The sequence below is a fragment of the Columba livia genome, chromosome 4, assembly GCF_036013475.1.
Source record: "Columba livia isolate bColLiv1 breed racing homer chromosome 4, bColLiv1.pat.W.v2, whole genome shotgun sequence".
Taxonomy (NCBI): Eukaryota; Metazoa; Chordata; class Aves; order Columbiformes; family Columbidae; genus Columba; species Columba livia.
Window position 1 is genome coordinate 28,123,211 of NC_088605.1, and position 22,217 is coordinate 28,145,427.

The 22,217-nt window shown below is 40.3% G+C and overlaps 2 protein-coding genes across 19 annotated transcripts in view; both read left to right on the forward strand.

Moving 5' to 3' along the window:
- Positions 1 to 9,020, forward strand: part of CWH43 (cell wall biogenesis 43 C-terminal homolog) — a 31,736-nt gene extending 22,716 nt beyond the window's left edge. The window contains exons 12-16 of one of the 2 annotated variants that reach the window (XM_065060861.1): positions 1,113 to 1,257; positions 1,919 to 1,980; positions 3,023 to 3,178; positions 4,714 to 4,839; positions 7,751 to 7,889. In XM_065060861.1, coding sequence (XP_064916933.1) covers positions 1,113 to 1,257; positions 1,919 to 1,980; positions 3,023 to 3,178; positions 4,714 to 4,801 — 451 coding nt within the window. In that variant the 3' untranslated portion in view covers positions 4,802 to 4,839; positions 7,751 to 7,889. Of the gene's footprint in view, positions 1 to 1,112; positions 1,258 to 1,918; positions 1,981 to 3,022; positions 3,179 to 4,713; positions 4,840 to 7,750 lie in introns of both variants that reach the window. The other variant, XM_065060860.1, reaches the window with a different exon arrangement.
- Positions 9,021 to 12,258: 3,238 nt separating this feature from the next.
- The window catches only part of DCUN1D4 (defective in cullin neddylation 1 domain containing 4), a 41,238-nt gene continuing 31,279 nt past the window's right edge, over positions 12,259 to 22,217 (forward strand). For 3 of the 17 annotated variants that reach the window (XM_065060889.1, XM_065060882.1, XM_065060891.1), the window contains exons 1-2: positions 12,378 to 12,602; positions 21,741 to 21,811. Coding sequence is in view for 4 of the 17 variants with exons in the window: in XM_065060880.1 (XP_064916952.1) it covers positions 12,274 to 12,407 (134 nt within the window). In the remaining 13 variants the exon portion in view is untranslated. Of the gene's footprint in view, positions 12,603 to 13,158; positions 13,770 to 21,740; positions 21,812 to 22,217 lie in introns of those variants that run through there. The other 14 variants (XM_065060888.1, XM_065060894.1, XM_065060887.1 and 11 more) reach the window with 12 other exon arrangements.

Sequence of the window (22,217 nt, forward strand, 5' to 3'; positions counted from 1 at the left end):
GAATTTGTAATTAAATGGCACATACAGCTGCTTGGTTTTAATTTTTTTTTTTCATCTGCTGCTTAGGATAGATAAACTATATATACACTGCATAACTAGGGATTTTTTAAAATACTTTTTAAAGTGTAACCATGCCTGTGCCATTGAAAAGAACCCAACTTCCAGAGAGGTGTGATTCTAGAAGTAGCAGCTAGTTGAGCAGGCAACTTCACCTATACCCAGGTCAGACTTCTGTTTAAGTGGTTGGGGTTTTTTGTCTCCTGAGTGTGTGCTTTTTCTCCCCAATGCCTTTGCTGCAGTCAAGTTCTGCTATTTAGAAAACACAGTAGCATTTAAATTCTTGTCGTCTTTTGGGATTACAGATTCCAAAATCAGCTCCCTCTCTCAATGGTATTTAGCCCAGTCTATCAAAATACAGAAGAAAACAGCCTCTGCACAGCTGTTTAAAGTTATTAACATGAAGAATTATAGAAAGAAAACTGTATTTACATTATGTTATGACAAATCCAAGGACAGGGAATGGGATCCAATGCAGTATTTTACCAGGTTCCTCTTACATTGTGACTTTTGGTCTCGTTGGAAATGTTGTGTAAATCTTGTTAAAGAGATACAGAATACTTGTCAAATGTTGTTAAGTAGTGTTAATGGGATGATGTAGCTCTAAAGTTATATTTCATCAATTATGTGACCCGGACTTTAAGATTTTTTTTTTCTTTTAACCATGATCTGTCCATCCTAAAAGTTTTGTTAGCATGGGAGCTCTTTGTTATGCAGCACTCTGTGCTCGCACAATTACATTTCAAGTGCAGACAGAGACAAAGCCTTACATGCACATTTCCTAGTGATGAGATCAGTATTAAAAACAAAACCATAATAGAAAAAGTTGTACCTATAATGGTTAGAAAGAGAATCCTAATTACATCTACCACGACCATGTGGCTTTTATCGAACATAGTGATCATTCTGAATCAGTGAGCTTTCTATGAACTTTCATACTCTGTAATACTGAGCAATAAAAAAGATGTCAGATTCATTTGTGGTTTAATATGTTATAGCAAAAAAGATTCTGAGCTAAAACATACATATGTTAAACTCTTTTCCATTTCTTTCAGAGAGGACTTGGACAGAAAACTCCAGGCTATAGCTGTTTCAAATCTATTGAAGACTAGCAGTAAGCAAGTTGTATTTCTAGGATACATCACATCAGCTCCTGGATCCAGAGATTATACTGAACTAATAGAAAACGGAAATGTCCAGGTAATGTAAAAATACCGCTTCTTTTAGCTGTTAAAGATAACGTGTATTTGAAACATTAAGCTTAATATTTCAAATGGATAACTTGGAAATAGACATTTAAGAAAATACATGCACATTTTCAAATACAATCTTCAGCTACCTCATGACTTGTTATAGAGAAGGTGAAGTTACAGAGTGAAAGGACAAGAGGGAATGAACAGCAGTTGCCACAAGGAAATGTCAATTAGAATAGAAGAAGAAAAAAATAAACAATCACAGTTAGGGTTGTCAGGCATTAGAACAGAGGCCCAAAGTTGTTGTGAAATCTCCATTCATGGAGATACTCAGAAATTGGCTGCATAAGACCCTGAGAAACCTTCTTGAAGTTACTGAGTGTGGGGTTGCTAGTGGGTGACCTGCAGATGTCTCTTCCAACCTCTAATTCTGTTATTATTTTGTTTTAAAAGTGAGTTCTGCAATTCGGTTTTCTGTCAGGAGATGTAAAAAAGTTGTGTGATTTGTCTGGCAGTGAGGTTTTACCTTTCTACCTTATTACAATGTTCTAGGCAAAATATTTTTCTGTAGCAGGTTTACACATTGGTTCTGATACTGATTTAAAGCCTACCCATAAGGAAAGCTTGCCTTATATTCTTGATATTTTTTTTTCTTCTTTCACTCATAGGATATTGACAGTACAGATCATGAGAGATGGTGTAGCTATATTATGTATCGTGGAGTTATAAGGTATGTTAAAGTGGATCATTATTCATTGGTTTTAAACATCTTTAAGACAATCAGTTTTACACCCTTCTTTAGGTAATTGTGGAAGAGTGTTATATCCGTAAACAATTATGTATGGACAGTTAGATATATCATGAAATAACGTGAAACATCCATCTCAGGATGAATTGGGGTATTTCTGAATATCATTCACAAAGACAGTATTAAAAGTTTCATCCTTCTGTGTCAAAAGCCTTCAGATCTAATCTGCTTTGGTAACATAAACCTACTTTTTTCCAAAGCTCTGTCTTTGCAGCTTCATTCTAAAATGTGAAGACTAAGCCCTAATTAGTATGTGACACAGAAGATACAAATTTTGAACCATGATTGTAGGGTTTGTTGAAGCAAAATGCTGATCTAATCCAAGCTTTATGCTGGATTCAGTGGAAACTTTAACTGTGTAAGCCCACACTGAAGCACTTTCCTCTGCTGGAACCTATGCACTCCATATCTTTTAATATCAAGTTGCTGGTAAATCGTTCTCTTGGTGATGTATGTACCAGAATGGAATTCAGTTTATTCTGAATAAACTGCAAATTTTGCAGTCTTCACAGAAGTAAACCCGGTAAACTAGATAGCTGTCTTAAGTAACAGTATTGAGTAGGAAAAAAAAAAAAGCAACAACAAAACCCCCACTTGCCGTCTTATTTTTCTCATTACTCGTTCCACTGAAGCCTGAGTTCCTTTCTTGAATTTCAAAATCTCTTCAATGAAAAAGGTTGGTGGTCTTGTACCAGTATTCATATTCTAAAACTAATTTTAAAAATAGGTTTCTAGATCTAGAACTTATTTTTGTTGTCAAATTTTCTCAGTTTTTCTACTCGTGACATTTTGTTATGAAGCTCGTGTTTACAGAGTGCTCTAAGGTTTTTTGAAGGTGAGATTCACATAAATTAAGTTAGGTTGATAGGTTAAATAATAACTCCTGGAAAAAAAGATACATGGATTAAGAATGCGGTGAAATTGCCTTGAGTTATTTCTTTAAACTAACGCTTGTATCCAATAGGTTGGGCTATGCCCGCATATCTCATGCTGGCTTAAGTGATTCAGAAGTCCAGATGGCCAAATTTAGGATCCCAGATGACTTGGATAGCTATATTGATAATGACAAAATTGTCACTGATCCCAGCCAAGTTCCCGAGGACATCCATTTCAATCCCAGGTCAGTGTATCTCATAAGAAATTAAGGGGATGTAGTACATGACATCTTGTAAAAGAGAAGTCTAGGAACAAAAGTGTTCTTAAAGTGGGACACACTGGTCATTACCAGGCTAAGCAGAAAATGAAGAAGCAAGAACTTCTGATTTGGGATTCAAACTTTTTTCCACTGGGTTGGCATGTGCCTTGGGAAAAATCAGTCTCCTGTGTCATAGCGTAAGTTGAAGGTAATACTTCTTTCACCCAGGTGATTAATTTCTGAGATTGTTTGATAGGGATATTTGCCAAGTGGTATGGTGACTCATTTTGTAGATGATGAGACATCGCCCATGTTTCTTGGCACTTTTGAAGCTTGGGGTCTTAATGTGTTATTATTTAGAACATAAAATACAATATATACGTTAAATGCTCTTTGCATAAGCATTTTAAAACATACTATGTAACTGGAGCAAAAATTAGGAGAATGCCTGAAGCAGTATGTTACATATGTCAAGAAGAAAAAAAGACTAGATTTTTACATTAAAAGTGATTTATTTCTTTAACATGGTCATTTTTCCATGGGCATTGCACGGGGAAGATAAATATCAAGAAAGGGATTTATTTTATAGTGAATATCAGTGGAAGAGTCATGAAGTTTGAGATAGATGTTGCTACAGAGGAACAATTGCCAGCAATGCTGTATTTACTACTTCTAACTTACATAATACAGAATATCTTAACTTCTTCTATACACCTAACAGTTGAGCTTACTCATTTTTCATTTAGCACTCAGTCACTGGCTTCCTGTTTAAGCAAAAGTTTGCTCAGTGTTTTCCACATGACGAAACTTGCTGAAGTTAACATTCGCATTCAGATTTTTCTCAATTGACTTCAGCACAGAACATTTTTGTGATCCTAATTTCTTTCATGTCTGCCTAGAAACAGAAAGAAAATTATACCTTTTAGGAATAAGTTTAACTTTTTCCAATTAACTGTAGTTCTTTTGAAGTATAACGGCACTGCTTTTAAATGCTATTTAGCACTGCTTTTTGAGTAAGTACTACATTTTCCTTCTGCAAATCTATCTACTGTAATAGACAGTAGTCAAAACTTTCTGATTTTAATATGGCATGAATAATTACAATTTTTACCATAATTTTCAAAAGAAAGTTGTGCAATATTAACAGTAGGGCTGAATATTTGGCATTACATGGGGTTGAATTCTATCTCCACTGATATTAATAGAAAAAACTTACAAGGGCATAGGATTTTACTAGATAAATGCACTGCTCACCTTTGTCGGGTGGAGTTCCATTTATAGAGTGCCTATGGCATTAATCCAATCAGTGTAATTAAATCTGTCCATTATACTCAAAGACCTGTAGTCAGATAGGGTATATAGATTATGATTTTTATGTAAGTAGGGTTGTGGCCTGTGTCTGAAATAAACCGTCTAGAATATTGGGAAGAAGTGTTAATTATACTGCATCAAGTGTATGTTTTAATTGCATGGGTTAAATCATGTCGTAATGGTTTTGCTTTGTTGAATATTTTTCTTAGGTTTGGATCTTATAAAGATGGACATAATTATGAGCATATTCATCACTTTCATATGAGCACTCCTAAATATTTTAAACGGACAAACTAGAATGAGAAACCAACATATAATGGAGACCAACAACAAAGGTTTGTTGCTTGAAACTGCACTGGCAGCCAAAAAGACGACATTGTTTAAGGATGTGTAACGCTGTGAATGTCTGTGTAATGGCTGTTGACCCTTTTCTTTAATGAGTCGTTATCACTGTGAGACAGGGAAGACATCTGCATTTTGATAAACCAGTGTCTACCTGAGCCAGGTACCTGCTTTGTCCACAGCAAAGCAAGGGTGAGAACTTGCTTTGCTGGTAACTTCTTCAACTTTTTTGAAGGTATCCTATATCGTGCTGTTTCAGAGTTTTCTTTAGGGTCCAGATACAAGCCCTTTTCCGCCCTAGGAGCTCACTAGAACAATCATGAACAAAGAGTTTCGGCTGACTTCCACACCTCTGATGACTGAGGCAAAGCAAAATAACAGGGTAGTGTAGGTAATCTGGTGATACAAGCTGCACTGATGCTATTGCAATGAAAAGGTTGGACTTGGGTTTTTCAAAATAGGGATGGGACTAGTGTGTTTCTTCATAGGGAGTAACTATGTGTTTGAAATGGGTGCGTTTTTTACTTACTGAAACATTATTTACATCTGCTGCTATTCCACATTGTATTCTTAAATGAGTTTTATTATAACAATTTGCAGATGATTGATACTTGTAATATTGGAGGAGACACTGTGACTTTTACAGACTTTTGTTTTACAAGATGTTAGACACTGCAATGCTTTTACAAAGGGAAGAGTAAAGCACCTCCAAGTAGTTATGAGACACTTAAAGTGAACACACTGCAGAAGAATTAAAAAAAAAAAATCACACCCAACACAACAAGGGTTCTCAGAAGGGAAAAAAAGTTGATTGTAATTTTTGTTTAAAATGAACTGTAATAAACCAAACAAAAAATGCATTGCTCCTCTGCTGGGACTACATTTTTTAGTGGGACCAAATAGAAGTGGGGCTTTTTTTTGGCCTAGGCAGTGAATTACCTACTACGTAACAAACACATAAGACAAGGTAAAATGTTTTTTCTCAAGATCTCTTGGCAAAGTCTTTTGTATTTAACTCCTGGTCCTTCAGTGTATGTGCAGAACTTCCTTTAAACAAGCACATCTTTTGGTGTTGGCCAAAGGAAGTTTTGTGCCTGTGAGAAAAATGTTAGATGGTTTATTTAAGTGACCCTCACAGCTTGGAAACCACAATTGTGATGTTCGCATTCAGTACTGTATGTCTTCCCAGCAATACCTAAACATACGATAATGGACACATTGTAGGAAAGAGGTGGTGGTGTGCTTTATTTTTTCCCCTCCCTCTCATTGTCCACTATGTGCTTTTGAGAACAGCTTAAGCATACTCAATTTTATTGTTTCTCTATATAAGCAAAGACCGGATGTGTGTTTACCCAGGGTTTCTTCTTCTGTGGAGGGAGGTAACTCCTGCCATCACCAAGCTTGTCGCTTTATCCTGGTTCTCCCTTGTTTTTAAGACTGTTTTTCTGGGAATGAAATACTTCAGTGATTTTTGTGGGCAGAGGATATTTGAAAGGCACTTGAGGAATACCTAGCCACCACAACTTCATCTCAGATGATATTAAAAAGCCTGACTTTATTAGTTATAATTAACCATCCATTGTTGAACTAATTTACTTCTCACCTAGAGGTGTTTGTCTTTATAAGCCCAAGGAAGTCTAATTAAATATTCCAGTTTCGGCATCCCTTAGGAAGGATCTGAAATCCTCTGGACTTGTTCTCTGTGTGACTCTCCAGCAGGACAGGATAAATCAGGTTTCAGAGTGATGGGAGTGACTTTCTTGCACTTTGACCAGTTTTCTTCTGCCAGCAGCAGTAGCCGCTGTCTCTCCCTTCTCACAGCCTGCAGGAGCGGCTGGCACGGTACCAACATTGCACAGGGGGCTGAGTATCCTCAGTATCCTAGCTCTGATGCACATCCAGCTACAGGTTTGCCTTTCCATGGCCTGTATAAAACACAACATTATCTTCCCACACTACTTAATATTCTCCAGAGGCTGTCTCTGCAGATACGTTGTGATATGAGTAGTTTGTTCATCTGAGATGCAGGAAATGATACTCATAAATGTAAAAATCTTGAAACCACCTTTTTTTTTTTCAACAATTTAATAATAGAATGAGGGTATTTTTCAATGTCAGACACCGAAGCATGACTTGTGCAACAGATCAGACTATACATCATCCCTGTGTGTAGTCTTTGAAGTCCGTGAGCATCCTTGGATTCATTTTCACAGGATTTAGAAAGTTTCATCCCATTAGAAATGTTCACATAGATATTGACAAAATCTAAATTTCAAATATTCTCTTCCTCTGAGTAACTTGTGTAATTTAATGTTGGTGGATCCACACCTGATAATGCCTAATATCAGAAAACACTTGATGTATAATAAATGTAATGAATAGCAAGTGTTTGTTGGCATTTGCATTATTTTATAAAAATAACTAAGAGAAACTGACCACGAACTGTTTGTATACTGCTTCTACTACTGTGGTTAGGATTGGGAAGATAAAACTATACTTTATTTGTCCTTGAACCTGCACATTGATCTGATTCCCTGGATCTGACTGGTTTAGAAAAAATGTGCAGTAGATCTCTTGCAATCACTATGTTTCAAACTATGAAAGAAATGTGCTAGAACAGGTCCTGCTGCAGGGGCGTGTGACTAATCTTGCTGTTCTCTAATCTTATTCTCTTCATCTCAGCTTTCACAAGACAGCATGTTATGAAATAAAAAGTTCGCTATATCTTTAACTATGCATTCAGAGACAGCATGATAAAGATAAAATGTATTAAAAAACATGTTTTATTTTCTAAAGGTTTGAACTTTTCCTTGTGGTAAAAGATCTAGATGATACCTATTGGACTTCTAAATAATATGTATTCTGTTGTATTCCTAATTCCATCCTCTTTGCCATTCTGTGCAGGTCAGTTAAAGTTTCTGGGAACATACATACAGGAGGAGACAGCAGCCCATCAGGAGCCCACCAGTTCATGGCTCAGAATAAGGAAAGACTCTAGGTGTAAGACAGCAACTTCTGAGGGTAACTGTACCGGATTCTTCAGCAGGGTGGAGACTCAAGTCTCCTCTTACATTTACTCCTGCTTTGGGGCTTTGGCTCAGGCATTTCTCTGTGTGTTGTAAGCTTAGTTTCAGGAGCAGTGGTGGTGTCCCAGAGCACGCTCACACCTGGGAGCTGCAGTTCAAACCTCTGGGGCTAAGAAGGACCTGAAGTTTTTTAATTCCCATTTTCAAAAAGGGTGTCGCAGCTACAAGCTTATTGAACAACAGCTGGGGACACCCTTTGGTTTTGAACTGGAGTTGATGTTACTGAAACAAGTTGGGTGCAGGTGCCCAGCTCCCACATGTCCCACTAACACGGAACACGAAAATGTTCAGGGTGCTCTGCTGTCAATGAGGGAGCTCTGTGGCCACAGACAAGGGTGCTGGTTGTTTTGATGCACTTCCAGGGTTTGGGCAGAAATTCTGAGCTGCTCTCTTAAGCTTGGCTGCTTAGAGCTTCCTAATTATGAATTAAGCAGATTTTTTTTTTTTTTTTAATTTCAAACTGAAGCTGAAAAACAAAAGCAACAACCTATAAACCAAATTTAGGGATTTAAATATGAACTACCAACAGCTCTGAAACATTTTTTTTCTCATGTATGCAAAATTACATTTGTTTGCAGTATGTTACAAAAAGGACCCTTAAAGTCATACACCTGTGGAGCAAGTGTTACAAACCTGATGTTTTTACTTAAACAAGGACCATAGTATGAGTCCACGGGACAGGGCGATGGAAATGATCTGACTTACTTGATGAGGAGTGATTGGAAAGCAGTTATATAATCTGCAGCTGTTACTTTCTGCCACCTGAGGTCCTCTTTTATCCCCGATCAGTACTGTTCTGCTAATGCCATGCAATGCTATTGAAGTGTTTCTCTTCATGCTGGGGGTGAAGAATCTTTTCAGAAGCATTACATAAAGCTGTTTGAATTGTCCTGGGTATCAGTTACTTTTTCATATCTGCAAAGATTTAGAACTGCAATTGCTGGGCTTCTGGTAGATAATTTGTTTCTTTTCTTACAATGCCCTGTATTGTGCTTTGCTGCTGTTTTATCTGCTTTGTTAACGTTCAGCAAATTCTACTTTGCGAATGTTTTTGTTTCAATACAGTTCCCTCTCTGACTTGTCAAACACGTAAGTGGTTTGTGATTTGGGTGCCTAAAATTAACTTTCACACTTGTTTCTAAGCAAAGCAAGATGAACAAAGGTATTTGAGAGATGCAGTGGCTTTAGCAATTTGGAGTCTGGATACCCTTTTGAAAGAGAGGGCATCCACTTTCTTAAAATGCCCTCTACACCCTGTTTCTGATAGTGAATAACATAAAACTAAGTGAATTGCTCATCTTGCTCCTTATAGTATTTTTCACAGTCTATGTGGATGTCATTTTAGCTATCAATTTAAAAAGTGCAAAGTCTTTCTCCTTAAAAAACCAAAAGTCTGCAGTTTTAAGTTGGATCTAGCAGTGTGTAAATTGGCTGAAGCATTTTCTGCCCCTCTCCAGTTCTCAATTTATTATTCCTCTCCTGTGTGTTGACAGGAGCATTTGCACATATGTGAGCCAAATCAGGATATTCATCTCACTGGGAAAACAAGCAAACAGATGAACAAACCCCCAAAATGTTGATTTTTTTAGGGTATTTTGCCTTTTGGGGGTGTTGAGGGCAGTCTTGCTCTTTGATTTGCTTTCCTATCCAGCTGTTCAAATGGTTGTGTTGGCACAAAAGAAAGGATGCCAGGAGGACTAGGATTAAGAGACTAATGCTGGAACTGCTTAAACTGTCTCTGTCCTTGAGACAGTGCTTGATCAAGCATAACCTGATTGATCTGCTCTATTTAAATGAAGTATTTCTGCATTTTGTAAACTCAGGCTTCAGAAAGAAAATATGGGTGCGAATACATAACATCTGCCAGCCTGGAGACTTGCATAGTGGTTTACAACTAGTGGTAACAAAGGAGATGTATTAGTACTTTCTCAAGGTTGGAATGAAGGTGGATGTTGCAATGGGCCTTGCTCCTGTGCAGCAGGCCTTTTCTGGCTGAAGCATACATTCCTTGTTTAGCAGGCAGAAACAGAAAACAAAGTCTCTTTTGTGCGTCTTTATGGATTTATTTGCAGGTCTAGTTTTTAAACGGTCCGAGACTATACTTGCACATTCAACTATTCAAAAATATTTTGAAATTTTGTTTGTCAAACTTACAGTATTATTTGCTTTACGCATACAGATAGTAGTACTTACAGAAGCTATAGTCTAAGGAAAGATTTGTAAAGCCACATAGTAGCTTTCATTATAGACTAATATAAATGGGGGAAAAAATTACATGCCTTTCTTTAGGTCCAAGTGGCTTCAGATACAACCATACAGGGTTTATGTATGCCACCTTTTTTTTTTTTTTAGATCTGTTTCAGTTTGCAGCTACTTAATGCATGGGAGAAAATTTCTTTTTGAATACGTTTTTATTCTAAACGAGCAGTCTATGTGCTTTTTATGGTCAATGTGAACAAACAGGCACCCCTAAAGGAATTGTTCCTCTCAATCCAGAATTAGAACAGATCAGATGAATTGCAACTCAATGGTGCCCCTACTGGGTGTAAGAGTTTGGGATGACATGCACAGATGTGAATGTCTGGCAGCATGTGGGATGTTAAAACTACCCAAGAAGCGAAACCTAGCTTGTACTGCTTTACTCTGAGATAGCTTATTATTATTATTTTTCAAGGTGGTACTGTAAAATACACAACAATTGCTAAGGTAAAGAAAAGATGGTGCCAACAGGAAAATACCAGAGATGGAAGCAGAAGGTTATACAGAAATAATTTCAAGGAGTTAGTGAACAGGCAGGAATTTCAAATAATGGGGTCTTTCATTGCTCTGACATGGCCTTTGTACATGCCTGTTGAAGAAATAAATAATTTTCTCAAGGACTCCATCTCCTTCTCTGTAAAACAGGCACTTGAAAACACAAGATGTTGCTCTGCAAAATAAATTGGCTGCACTTGCACACTCTGAATGGTGCACCGAATAAGACACGAGTCGTAAAAAAAACCCATAACAGGTGCGCGATCAGTTAATTCAGGACTGTATACTAATATATTGCTCCAAAGAGACAATTACTTTAAATGTGGCACTCCTTCAGTTCTGAGTCCTTGACTTTCTTTTAACTTAACCTCTTAATGGAAGTGTGTTTGGTTTGTTGTGTTTTTTTAATGGGTAATTTCTGTTTTAATACTGCATTGTGCACAGGTGGTGCTGTGGCAGTGTCTTCTCACCTGTGTTTCAGCACTGAGTAGGGCAGGGAAAGGCTGTTATCTCTGGAAGGAGAGAAGATGCGGAGGTCACATGCTAACAGCTGTGACGTGAAAGGTGTCTTCCTCCTCTGCACTGCAAGGAGGGGAGAGTAGGTGGACCCGCGCGCTGGATTTTTAGGAGCAGAACAGTACCTAGGAGGAGCGATGCAGTCTCATCTGCCTGCAAGGAGCAGCCTTTGGCCCGCGTGTCCCCCACCCCCAGCCCGCTGCTGCTGCGACACTGACCCGACACTTGGGTGCGTTCAGCCGGCGGGGGCAGGCTGCCATTTTTCTCCGTAGTAGAAACAACTAAATCTTTCTAAAATAGCTGGCGACTTGGCTACACTGAGGGTGGGTATCGCAGAGCAAAGGGAGGGGTTTGTAGCCCAGAAATCCTACTTCCCCGGCGCAGCGACCTGCTGCCGTCCTGAAGACACGACGCCAGCCCCGGGGCCGCGCCTGACGTACGTGTGCGAGCGCTCGTTGGCCCCAGCAGGGCAGCTGAGGTTTGGCCACGCTTCGGGACATATAGCGGCCTGGGCTGGTCCCCACGGCGGGGGATCTCACCGAGGAGGCGGCGCTGGGGCCGTGGCTGCCTCCCGTCCCCTAAGGTCCCCGGGCTGCCGCCGGAGCACCCTCAGGGCAGAGCGCCGTGTAGCGGTCGCCAGCCTGCGGGCCCGGCGACGACCCCCGACGCCTGCAGCAGACGGACCCTCCCGCCGCTCTCAGCCCCGAGGAGCGCAGCGCTCCGAGCCCGCCCTCCGGCGGCCCTCTGCGGGGCGGGGCAGCCTCGGCGGCCCCGCCCTCTGCCCCGCTTACCCAATCGCATCAGGACGTGGGCGCGGCCCTTGGCCTCCCTAGCCAATCAGAGCTACGGGTGACACAAAGTGGTGTTCTTTACACGCGCTTTCAAGGCCAGGAAAAACTGGCACCGGCAAAGCCCAGTCAGAGTGAAGGGGGCGGGGTCGCCTCAGCCTTGAGCCCAATAGGGTGTCGGGAGCGGGCGGGGCAGGCGGTGGGGGGCAGGCAGAGGGAGAATGGCAGGTGCCTCATGCAGTAGAAGAGCAGGACGTACGGCCTCTCAGGGCAGCCAGAGCCAATGGGTGCCGCCGGTGGGCGGGGCGGGAGGTGTCCGTGCTTGGGCTCTGTGATTGGGAGAGGGGCAGAGGGAGCCGGGCCGGGCAGGGCAGTGCGAGCGCTGCACGAAAATGCACTCGGATGCCGCCGCTGTCAGTGAGTAGCGGCGGGGCCGGGCCGCGCGCTCACGCCTGCTCACCGGCGGCACCCGGCGCTACCGGCCTGGTCTTTCCGCCGGCAAGCGCTGCCGCCCCGTGGGGGCAGCTGCTCCTGCCCCTCACTGAGGGGGCTCGGCCGAACGCACCGCCGGGGCTCTCGGTGACAGGGGAGGCCGTCGGGGAGAGAGGCGGTGTGCGTACCTGGGGTCACGGGACCCGCGGGCCGGCGGGTACCCGCGGCTCTCGGCTCCCCCGGGGGATAGGAGGGGCCGGGGCTGGATGGGGGCGGCCCGTGCGGTGGCGGGGGCGGGTGAGGGGCGCAGCAGCGGAGGGGGCTGGGGGCGCTTGGAGGGTGTGACGCAGTTTCTCCGACCCGGCTTGCGAGCGGGTGAGGCCGCGGCCGGCCCTCGTGGCTCCCTGCGAGGGAGCCGGGGCTGCCGAGAGGAGGGCGGGCGGGGCCTGCGCCGCTGCCCGGGGGCTTCGCTGCGTGGGAACGGTGTGTGTGGAGGGGTGGAGTGGGTGGCGTTTAATTTAGCGGATTCCGCCGGGCCGGTGCGGGAGAAACGGGCTGTGAAGGGGAATGGGGGCCGCGGCGCATTGTGGGAGGTGGAGTCTCCGCTGCGGCTGTCCCGCGCGGCGGGGAGCTGGGCGGGAGGCTGGGCGACTACAACTCCCAGCAGACACTGCGGCGGCACGGCGCGCCACCCCCGCGCGGGGGTGCGAGGTGCAGCCCGGCACCCCCGGCCGGCGCGGAGCCCCGGGAGGGCCCGGGACCCACCGCTCCCAGCCCGCAGCTGGGGCCCGGCGAGGTCTGGCGCAAGGCCGTTTGGCCGTGGGGCAGCGGTAATGGGAGATCGCGCCGCCTGTGCTGGGGGAGCGCAGGGAGGCTTTGTCTCTGCAGTATAGTTTCTGGCTCTGGTTTCAGAGCAGGCGGGACCGTATGGTGTAGGCAGGTTGCCTGGTGTGGGGGGATTACACACGTGTGTGGGTGTGGGGTAACTGTGGGGTTCGGAATAGATTCCATCCCCGTATGCTGGAGAAATGAGGCTGATGTCCCGAGCACAAAGGTATCTCGGCAGAAGGATGTTCCCGATTCCTGTGAAATCTCTCAGGGCTGTATTCTCACCGTGCAAGGAGCTGCAGTCCTGAGACACTTCATTACTGCAGAATTTGCTTATGGGAGAGATAATCAAAACTAAAGCTTTGATCGTACGTGAATGAATGATGGTCTGACTTTTGGACAAAGTCCTGAAAGCAATTATGGAAAGAAATGCTGCCTAAGGCCTGGATTTTCTTGGATCCTTCTGTGTTTCTCAAAATGAGGAATTGGACAGGAACAGCTTGGTAAACGCTCTGCCTCGTAAGATTATATAATTTCTTTAGTGATTATGGCTTCTTTTACGTTTATATTTGCGGATCATTATACAACGATGGTTAAGGCTACTATTAAAGCACAAATAACTGCCTCATGTCAGAAATGGAAGCATAATTTTTCTAGAAAATGCCTTCTGTTCAGTCTCTATGTGCCCTGTCCAAAAAAAGGTGCAGCTCTTCATTATACACACGTAAGCTACAGTTACAAATATTCTGATGCTCCCTTATGTAGAATGTTGAAGACTATTTAGTGCCTTTTTTAAAAAATTCTCATGCAGAAAGCAAGACTACTGTTTCTCAGCATTCAGCTGTTACTGGCTTCTTCAAAAATATCCCTTGGAATTATTGAATCACCCACCTGAATATATTTTTGGGGCAGTTCATGGCCTTGTATACGTGTTATTTTAAATAGGAATGTTTTCCTTAATTAGCTAACTTCATTATCTGTAGCTTCATGGTAGTTGTGGGTTTTTTTCCTCATTGATTTAAATGCTTGAGTCAAGAAGTGTTCATAGCATATCTTTACAAATCCAGAAGCTGGCTTATGATTGTTTCCTGACTGAACATTTCAACCTTTTGTTTGATCCTTCTTAGATTCTTATCTGTTCTTGTGATATAAACTCCATTAATACATTTTTGCTGCATGTCAGTTGTACATTCTGAGACTGAATGCACACCTTTCATATATGAGAGACATCAACTTTTTCCTATTGTAAACATTTGCTTAAAAGCTTCTTGCAATGCCAGTAACTATAATTGAAAATGTCTTTTCTGGCAAGGCCATACAGTGAGTTGAGTTAGATGAAGGAACAGTCTTCCTCTCATTGCTTCTCTTTGTTTGTTTGTATCAGGATGCAATTTCATTTGTGTAATTTCAGCACTTGATTTAGGCTTATTTTTGTCCAGGTAGTTTTTGTGTGAACTTTAAGGGAATTATTATCATGTATTTTTCTTTACCTTTTCCCCTAAATTTGGAGATATTGAAAACAAAGACTTTGTGTTTTTTTTCCAAAGCATTATTTCCTAGTTTTGTTTGTGCCTTCAAGCAGAAGAGGAAAACTCGCTTAATTTGTCTGTGCTGTGCTTGCCAAAAAGCATTGCACTAGGAAGTACAGTGTATCCCATGAAAATGTTTAACTCTTGTATCCAATTTAAATACAGAGCCTTTATTAGTGTGGTTATTTCTTCTACAAAAAGTAAGACTACTAACAAGGACTTCAAGCAAAACCCTGATTTTTAAATGTGCCAGCACTTTACTACACTGCCCAGTTAAGTTGTTCTGTTTAAAATCATAGGTCTGAGGTTAAATAGCATTTCTACTTTGGGCTTATAAAGAGACAGAAATAACTACTAGTTTGCTCAGTGTTTTATGTATAGTAGTGTCTATATCTAAGTCTATGTGTATCATTGTTAGAGCTACAAGGCTTCAGGTTGCCCTTGGGAACCAGCTAGTGTGGCACATGTTTTTGTGTCCCTTGGTGCAGATGTGTGGCTGCACAGACTGTGGGACTCTGCTGTAGCTGCTCCTTTCTCCCCATTAGCTGTAGGTTACCGCTTCCCTTGCTCTCCTCGTAACGAGGTTTGTAGGAGCACTTTAATCCACTCAGTAAATGTGTCTGGGTTAGGTCTTGCCACTTACATAAATGGTCTAAACTGACAAGGTTGATTTTTGCCTGAAGTGGACTAGGGAATGTGCCCATGACCTGTGCTTATGGCAGGGCTGTGGGGTCTGTAACTTTTGGCAGAGAGGAGGAAGCAAATACTGTGGCAGCAATGCTTTTGAGTGGCTGTTGCAGGCCCATCATGATATGTACCAGATCTGCATGGTGCTGGATACCCTAGTAGTGCATACATGACAGGGTTGCATTTCTGCTGAATTAGCTAGAGCATGAGATACAAAGTTTTTATTAGCTTTATGCCCTTTATGGGAAGACAGATGACACCTAATCTGGCATGAAATTAAGAGTAGTGCTGGCAAACAATTCTCAGGCTATAGTAGCCAACGATGCAAAATTAATTCACTGACATTTTTTGGAATGAATTTGATGGTATAGTTACAAGTTAGACTGGATCAACACTTTGTGTCAAACGGATGTAAAATTGCTCCTATACTAAACGATTTGTAGCTCAGTTTCTTCTGTTCTTGAATTGTAGACTGAAAGAGTCTGTTCACAGTCTGAGTAACTTGAAATCACTGAAATGCTGTTTGATTTGGTAGTACATGCTTTAGAAATAGATTTAAATTAGCTCTAATTATCCACTACTTTTACTCATTCTTTTCCAACTGGCTGGTCACTCCAGCTTTATTATATTCTGGCAAGCATTTGGAATGCTTATCTAATACACAAGTGATATTTGCAGCAACAGAAACAGCCGTATTGCACCAGAAATGCAATTAGTGTTAGGTCTTTTCTATTAAAAAAGCCCACTGAACCTACCCCCCCGAAAAACCCACCCAACCAAAAAAACCCAAACCCACAAAACTGTAAAACCCTTCATGAGCCAGTGTGCAGGGTTTTTTAATCTATATGTTAAGATAGCATAAGTTAACATAGCTCTCATTTGTTCAAAGTCAATTTAAAGTAAATGGAAATGCATTCAAACTAAAGTAACAGTAACACAACTTTTGCACTGCTTAAATTTCTCTAAAATCCTCAGTGAACTTTAAATTGCGCTATCTCCTTTTGAAAACAAGCCTTCAGATCAGGATGATCTTTAAATACCTAGGTAGAATAAAGTAGAATAAGGATTTGTTCCGGGGGGTGGGGGAAAGGTTAATGCTTTTCACTGTCTTCATAGCATGCAGTAATTTAAAAATATTATTTTGCAGTTAATGTGGGTGTCTGCCTACACGTGGTAATAGCAAATGTTACAGTTGACTCTGAAGGCTTACCTTAAAATGATGAGGTTTTTAGCGTGTTGTCATTTCAACTGCGTTTTGTTGTTTACGTTTGGTGTTTTTTGTAGTTGTGTGGGTTTTTTTTTAATAGCTTAAATCACTCTTGTGTTTTGCTTCAGAACATTTTAGGCTGTTATGTTTGCAAAATATACACGAATTTGCAACTGTGGGTTAGGATACCACTGGTGTCAGCAGTAGCTCTGAGTCTGGCATGGCTCTGCGTGCGTGTGTGCAGGAGAAATGTCCTGCGGCGCTGTGTCTCTAGCTCTAACGGCTGGGTCCTGTTGCTCCGCAAGCTAGGTGCATCATCCCACTCCTCTCCGTTTAATTGCATGTCCTCACTCTCCAGGCTGGAATTCACTTCTGCTTTCCTTACTTTCTGAATCATGCCTCGTGTTTAGCCCCACCAAATGAAGGGAAACCCTGCTTTTTAAGCCTGTTCTACTCTGCCTGCCCTTGCCCCTTGCAACCTTGCTCTCACATCTCAGATGGAAAGAGGGCTCTTCTGCAGGTGCCCATGCTGAAGGGTGTCGCTGCCTGTGTGGCTTCAGCTGCAGGCACACTGGAAATGAATTCTTAATCCTGTCTTGGGCAGGAATGCAGAATCGGCTCCTGGCTGCTCTGTACTGTAGTTTCAGAACCTCCGTTTTTAGGTTTCTTGTGAAGTTTTTGAGTAAATGAAAACAAAAACTGATGCATGTTTTTCTTTTGTTTTCTGCACTTAGTAAGGAGTATAGAAATTCTGCTTCTTGAACATGAGTATTAAAGGCTTTCACCAAATGTACGTTTCAGATCTGAACTTCCAAGTTCATTAATCAATAGAAATTGTCTTATTGTTAGGATAATTATGTAAGTAGACTGTAGAGCATGAAATGGTGTAGTTCACAGAATGTTAAATGATAACTTTTTAGATAAGTAAATTTATTTATTGTAAAGCTAATTAAGAAGACAGTACTTTGAACTGTTATTTCCAGTACCACTACAAGTTTTCTCCAGTTGTATTATTTGAAACCAAGGAAACCAATTAAATAAAAAATAAAAGCATAAACATACCATTTTCATTTTCAGGAATCGGTGCCTAGCGTATGTTTTCTATCTTTTTTTTTTTCTTGAGAAGGTTACACAAAATTACCCACAGTATTTGTCAGATATACTATGACTATTTCCATACTTAATTTTCAATACAGAGTTGTATCTATAGTGTTTATCTGGCATGTCTGTCTGGGATAAATATTTTTAGGCCTTCTGTTACTGTGAGATTTTTGCTTAGAAAAATAGTATAGAAGCTTTTAAAGGAAATTTGGAGTCAGCTGCATATCTGGTGTAGTACTATTGCTGTTTTTTTGCTAGGTTTTTAGTAGTGTTTTTAGCTGCACCGTGTACCTATGTTTTGTCCAAGCTTTAGAGTGATAGTTTTGACAGCAGGAACTAAGTTAAAGTTTTAGTTCAGGCAGGTACGTGTCGATGTGTGAGTAGGCACATAGGCGGACATACTTTTTTTTTTCTTTTTTAGGTATTCATTTGTAGTTTCATTTGAATAGTTCCCTCCATAAAAAAAAAAAAAATGACTTGACCTTTAAAGTCTCTTCATTACAGATAGCAAAGCAGAATATTCAAGTTCTGTTCATCCAAATCTTTTGCTTATATTTAAGATATACTGAGTTTTTTGTTTATTGTATTTCATGTGTTTGTCTTAATGAGGGGGTGTAGAACAATTTTTGTCTAGTTTGTCAGGGAAGCAGGCCAAGCCAGCTGTTTTTTTTTTTCCCTCTGTGTAACTTTCAGGTCCATAATGTAAACCATAATCTATAAACAGTTTTTAAAAAACCTTTTAAAATATTGTGTTTTACATTTAAATTGTATATGATTGTGAATAATTGACTAACCCAGACTTCAACACTGGATGTTAAGTGTTAATGAGAAACTGCAAACAAGGTTTAATTTCCATGATATTAGGTTGGCTCTGGAATTTCTGGATTTGCAGTTCCTTTATTCAGACTTTTTTTCTCTAGCTGTTACATTCCGAATTATTGCAAAGCGTTTAATACCATTTGGAATTTTCGTTGCTTCAATCCTTGCTAAAGATAAGCTAACATCTGCATGAAGAATAACTTAATCAAGGAAATATGCATGCTTGTTTGACGTACACCTCTTGAAGTCATAGCAAACATTTCAGTGCATCTCTTTCCAGTATTAATGAAGTGAGCAAGTTTCTTTCTTCTGATCCCAGGTCAATAAATTGTGTGGCACTTTACTATAAGATATTTTTCTGCAGGACAGATGAGCGCTTGATCTGATTTAACATGTTTCTGCTGCCACAAGAGACTCTTTTGCTCCCACTTGGGAGGACCTTTGCTGTGTCTTGCTTTAACCCTGTTTATCTGGTGTTACATCTCCTCAGTGATCTCATTCAGGCCATGGAGCTGGCAGGATTGGTTTGTAATTTTGGGGATAGGATTCCAGGGGCAGGGGCTTGACGGGGGGTCGGGCGGGCACAGCTGGGAGGCTGTGGTAGCAAGTGAGGAATTTGGGGCGGTTTGGGGAGAGAGCATGTCCCCGAAGTGCGCAGTTGCAGCCAGCTGCTCATCGCTGGCTTGTCATGTTGACTATGCCATTGTCCCTTGGCTAATTTTCAAGATGGTGTTATTTGAGCTTTGGAGGGTTTTTTTTAGGATTCTGCTTCTTCAAAAACCTTTTCTTCTCTTCTTTTTTTTTTTTTTTTTTTTTTTTTCCCAAATATACTTTCCAATAGCATAGGACAGTTAATGTAGTTATAGCAAATACTCTGACCAATTCAGGAGGTGGCTGGAGCTGTAATTTAATGTACCTAATTCATTGGCTGCTGCTTGTGTTTGTTTTTATGACAGTTACTGTAGAAGAAGCCTGTTCTTGGTTTTGGATAATATCCCTGTTTTGCAAGCTTCCCCTGTGGAAGAGAGAAAACTTTAGACTCTGGTCCTCTGTATTTGTGTGGATAAACCATTATTTGTGGAACCAAGGTTTGAAGCTTGTTCTATAAGAGGTGTAAAATACATTTGTGTAAACCCTCTGAGTCCATCATAATTGTGTAACCTATTTTTGAAGTAACAGCTTAAAATTGTAAGGATATTTCCAGTAGATGTATGAAACATATTGGGATGAATGATGTATTTTGCAGTGCCTAGGAATGTTTTATTTCAGAGACAATACCTAATATATATACAATCCTAACTTTAAAATATTTTTTCTGTTGTTTTCAAGAGTACCATCTAAAATTACTGTTTAATATTAGTTTAGAATAAAATATTTGGTCAGTGTTCTCAGCTTGTTACCTCCAGTTATAACTGGTTTCTCTAAAGACTCATGTTCCTTGTAGATTTTAGGCTGAACAACAAGAAAAATGTTAAAATTAATGTTGAAGAAAGCTTAGTCTGGTGCAACAGTTAACAAAATAATTATAACCTTTTGATCTTGCCCTTCTCAGAATGGCTTTTATGTCATCCCCCACTGCCCTTTTCTTAAAAAAATAATCCTTTAAATGGAAGGTTGACTAAGAAACTTGTGTGTTGTGGTATTGTTTGACTAGCAGAAATTGTATTGCTGTAGTGATGGGTTGGGGACAAATACATTAAGAAATAGGTAGCAATTAGTGAAACGATACTCTCTAGCTAACATAATAAATGAAACATATGATTCCTAAAGGTATCTTTTTTTTTAATTCACCATAACAAGGGAATTCCATAATGATGTATGTAACAAATACACTTAACAGCAGGCGGTTCCTTCAGATCCAATTTTTAACTTCATAGCAGATGATCCACTTCAGATCCACTTTTTAACTTCGTAGTTCACTGACCTGGGGATCTGTTATTTAAAGATTACTTTGTTTATCCTTATATTCTGGGTCATCTTAATTCTATTTTGAGAGCATTCATTTGAAATGCTATGGATGGGAATACGGGAATTATGTTTTTGACCTTACTTGCATCATGTATCAGCTACTGGGGAAAGCCAAATGAAATGTTTCCCAGTAGAAATGCTTTAATGCATTAACTGGGTGGTAACACTAGGCCTATGCAGCTTTTAAGGTATGGAAAAATTGTGCCTGAAACAGTTTAATTGTCATATTCTACTTGTCTCTAATTAGAGTGGTTTTGCACATGAGTTCTAGTGGAGTAGCTAGTTTACTTTTAGTTTAAATGGAAATATTGTATAGTAGTTGGCTGCCTTTGATCCCTGTCAACTGCTCTGTGTTCAGCTTCTGAGATTCTGGTTGGTTTCCATGCTCCTTGGCTGGATCACAGTTGATTTTTTTTTGGTAAATTACTTATTTTTTGGTTTTGTCCTGGACACATTTCTAGCAGAAACAGGGGGTTTAAAATTATAGAGAAAAATCACGTTCTTACCTTTTTACAACTGAAGCAAACTTAAGTGTGTTATTATTGGAACATAGAAACAAAGGTAACATCTATGCTGTGGCTTCTTTCATGAACTGTCAGGGTATTTTATTTTCGGTTTTATTTGCTTGGGTCTTAACAACTGCTGTATTGCGACCTTTGGTTCATTATACAAAAGTCATGTTTCAGCTGTGTAAGTGTATTCCAGTTACTTAGTTTTGCAAGGAAATTAGTATAAAGGCAAGTATGTGTGTATTAAAATTATTTTTTAAAATAGCATTCTTAGTACTTAAATTGTTTTTGGAATAGATGGAACAGAAGGGCTGGGTAGCATGGGAACTATAATGATTCCTAGTTTAAATAAAAAAAGTTGTAAATATTTTTAAAAATATAATTTTGTACTTAGCTTATTGTTAGCTATAGTTCTGTTTTGCTAGGGGGTCATCCATGCCTTAGGAAAAATGCATATGTAGGACATATTTTGCAGATTTCACTTACTGATTCCACTTGGTGTTGAAAATGTTGATGCTGAAAAAGTGTTGACATGGCTTTTATTTCATAGTCATGTGATGGCATTATTAAACTACTAGAACATATGAAGATCTCTGTTGCTACAGCTGGAAACCAGAGAATTTAAAACTTTTGTTTTTTTGTTTGTTTTTTTTTTTTTTTTCCCCTCTAGATTTTCAACTGAATTCTCATCTATCAACACTGGCAAATATTCACAAGATTTACCACACCCTCAATAGGCTGGTAATGACTTGCCATTTTCTCTCAGCAGAATAGCTAGGGCTTTAGTCCAGAATCGTTTGTGACTGAAATCATTAAGAGATTACACTTTAAAAACTATGACTGCTTTTTGTATGAGAGACTGTTGGTTTTGAATCTGTTAAGAGATAAACAGTATTAGTAAAATGTGAAAGATTAGTCATAGTGGTGTTTGAGCACTGTTCACTACAACACTGGATTTAGATGTTGTCTCCATGTAAGAAGCTTTCCTTGATATATCAGATAATGGTAATCATCATCATCATCCTCCAATTTCTTACAGTTCTTGTGGAAAGCACATTGAATGAGCAAGCTGTCCTCTTAAAACCATGCGAAGAGTGAAACAGGATTTTTATGAAGACTGTCCCTACTTGTTTGCTGTGCATTTACA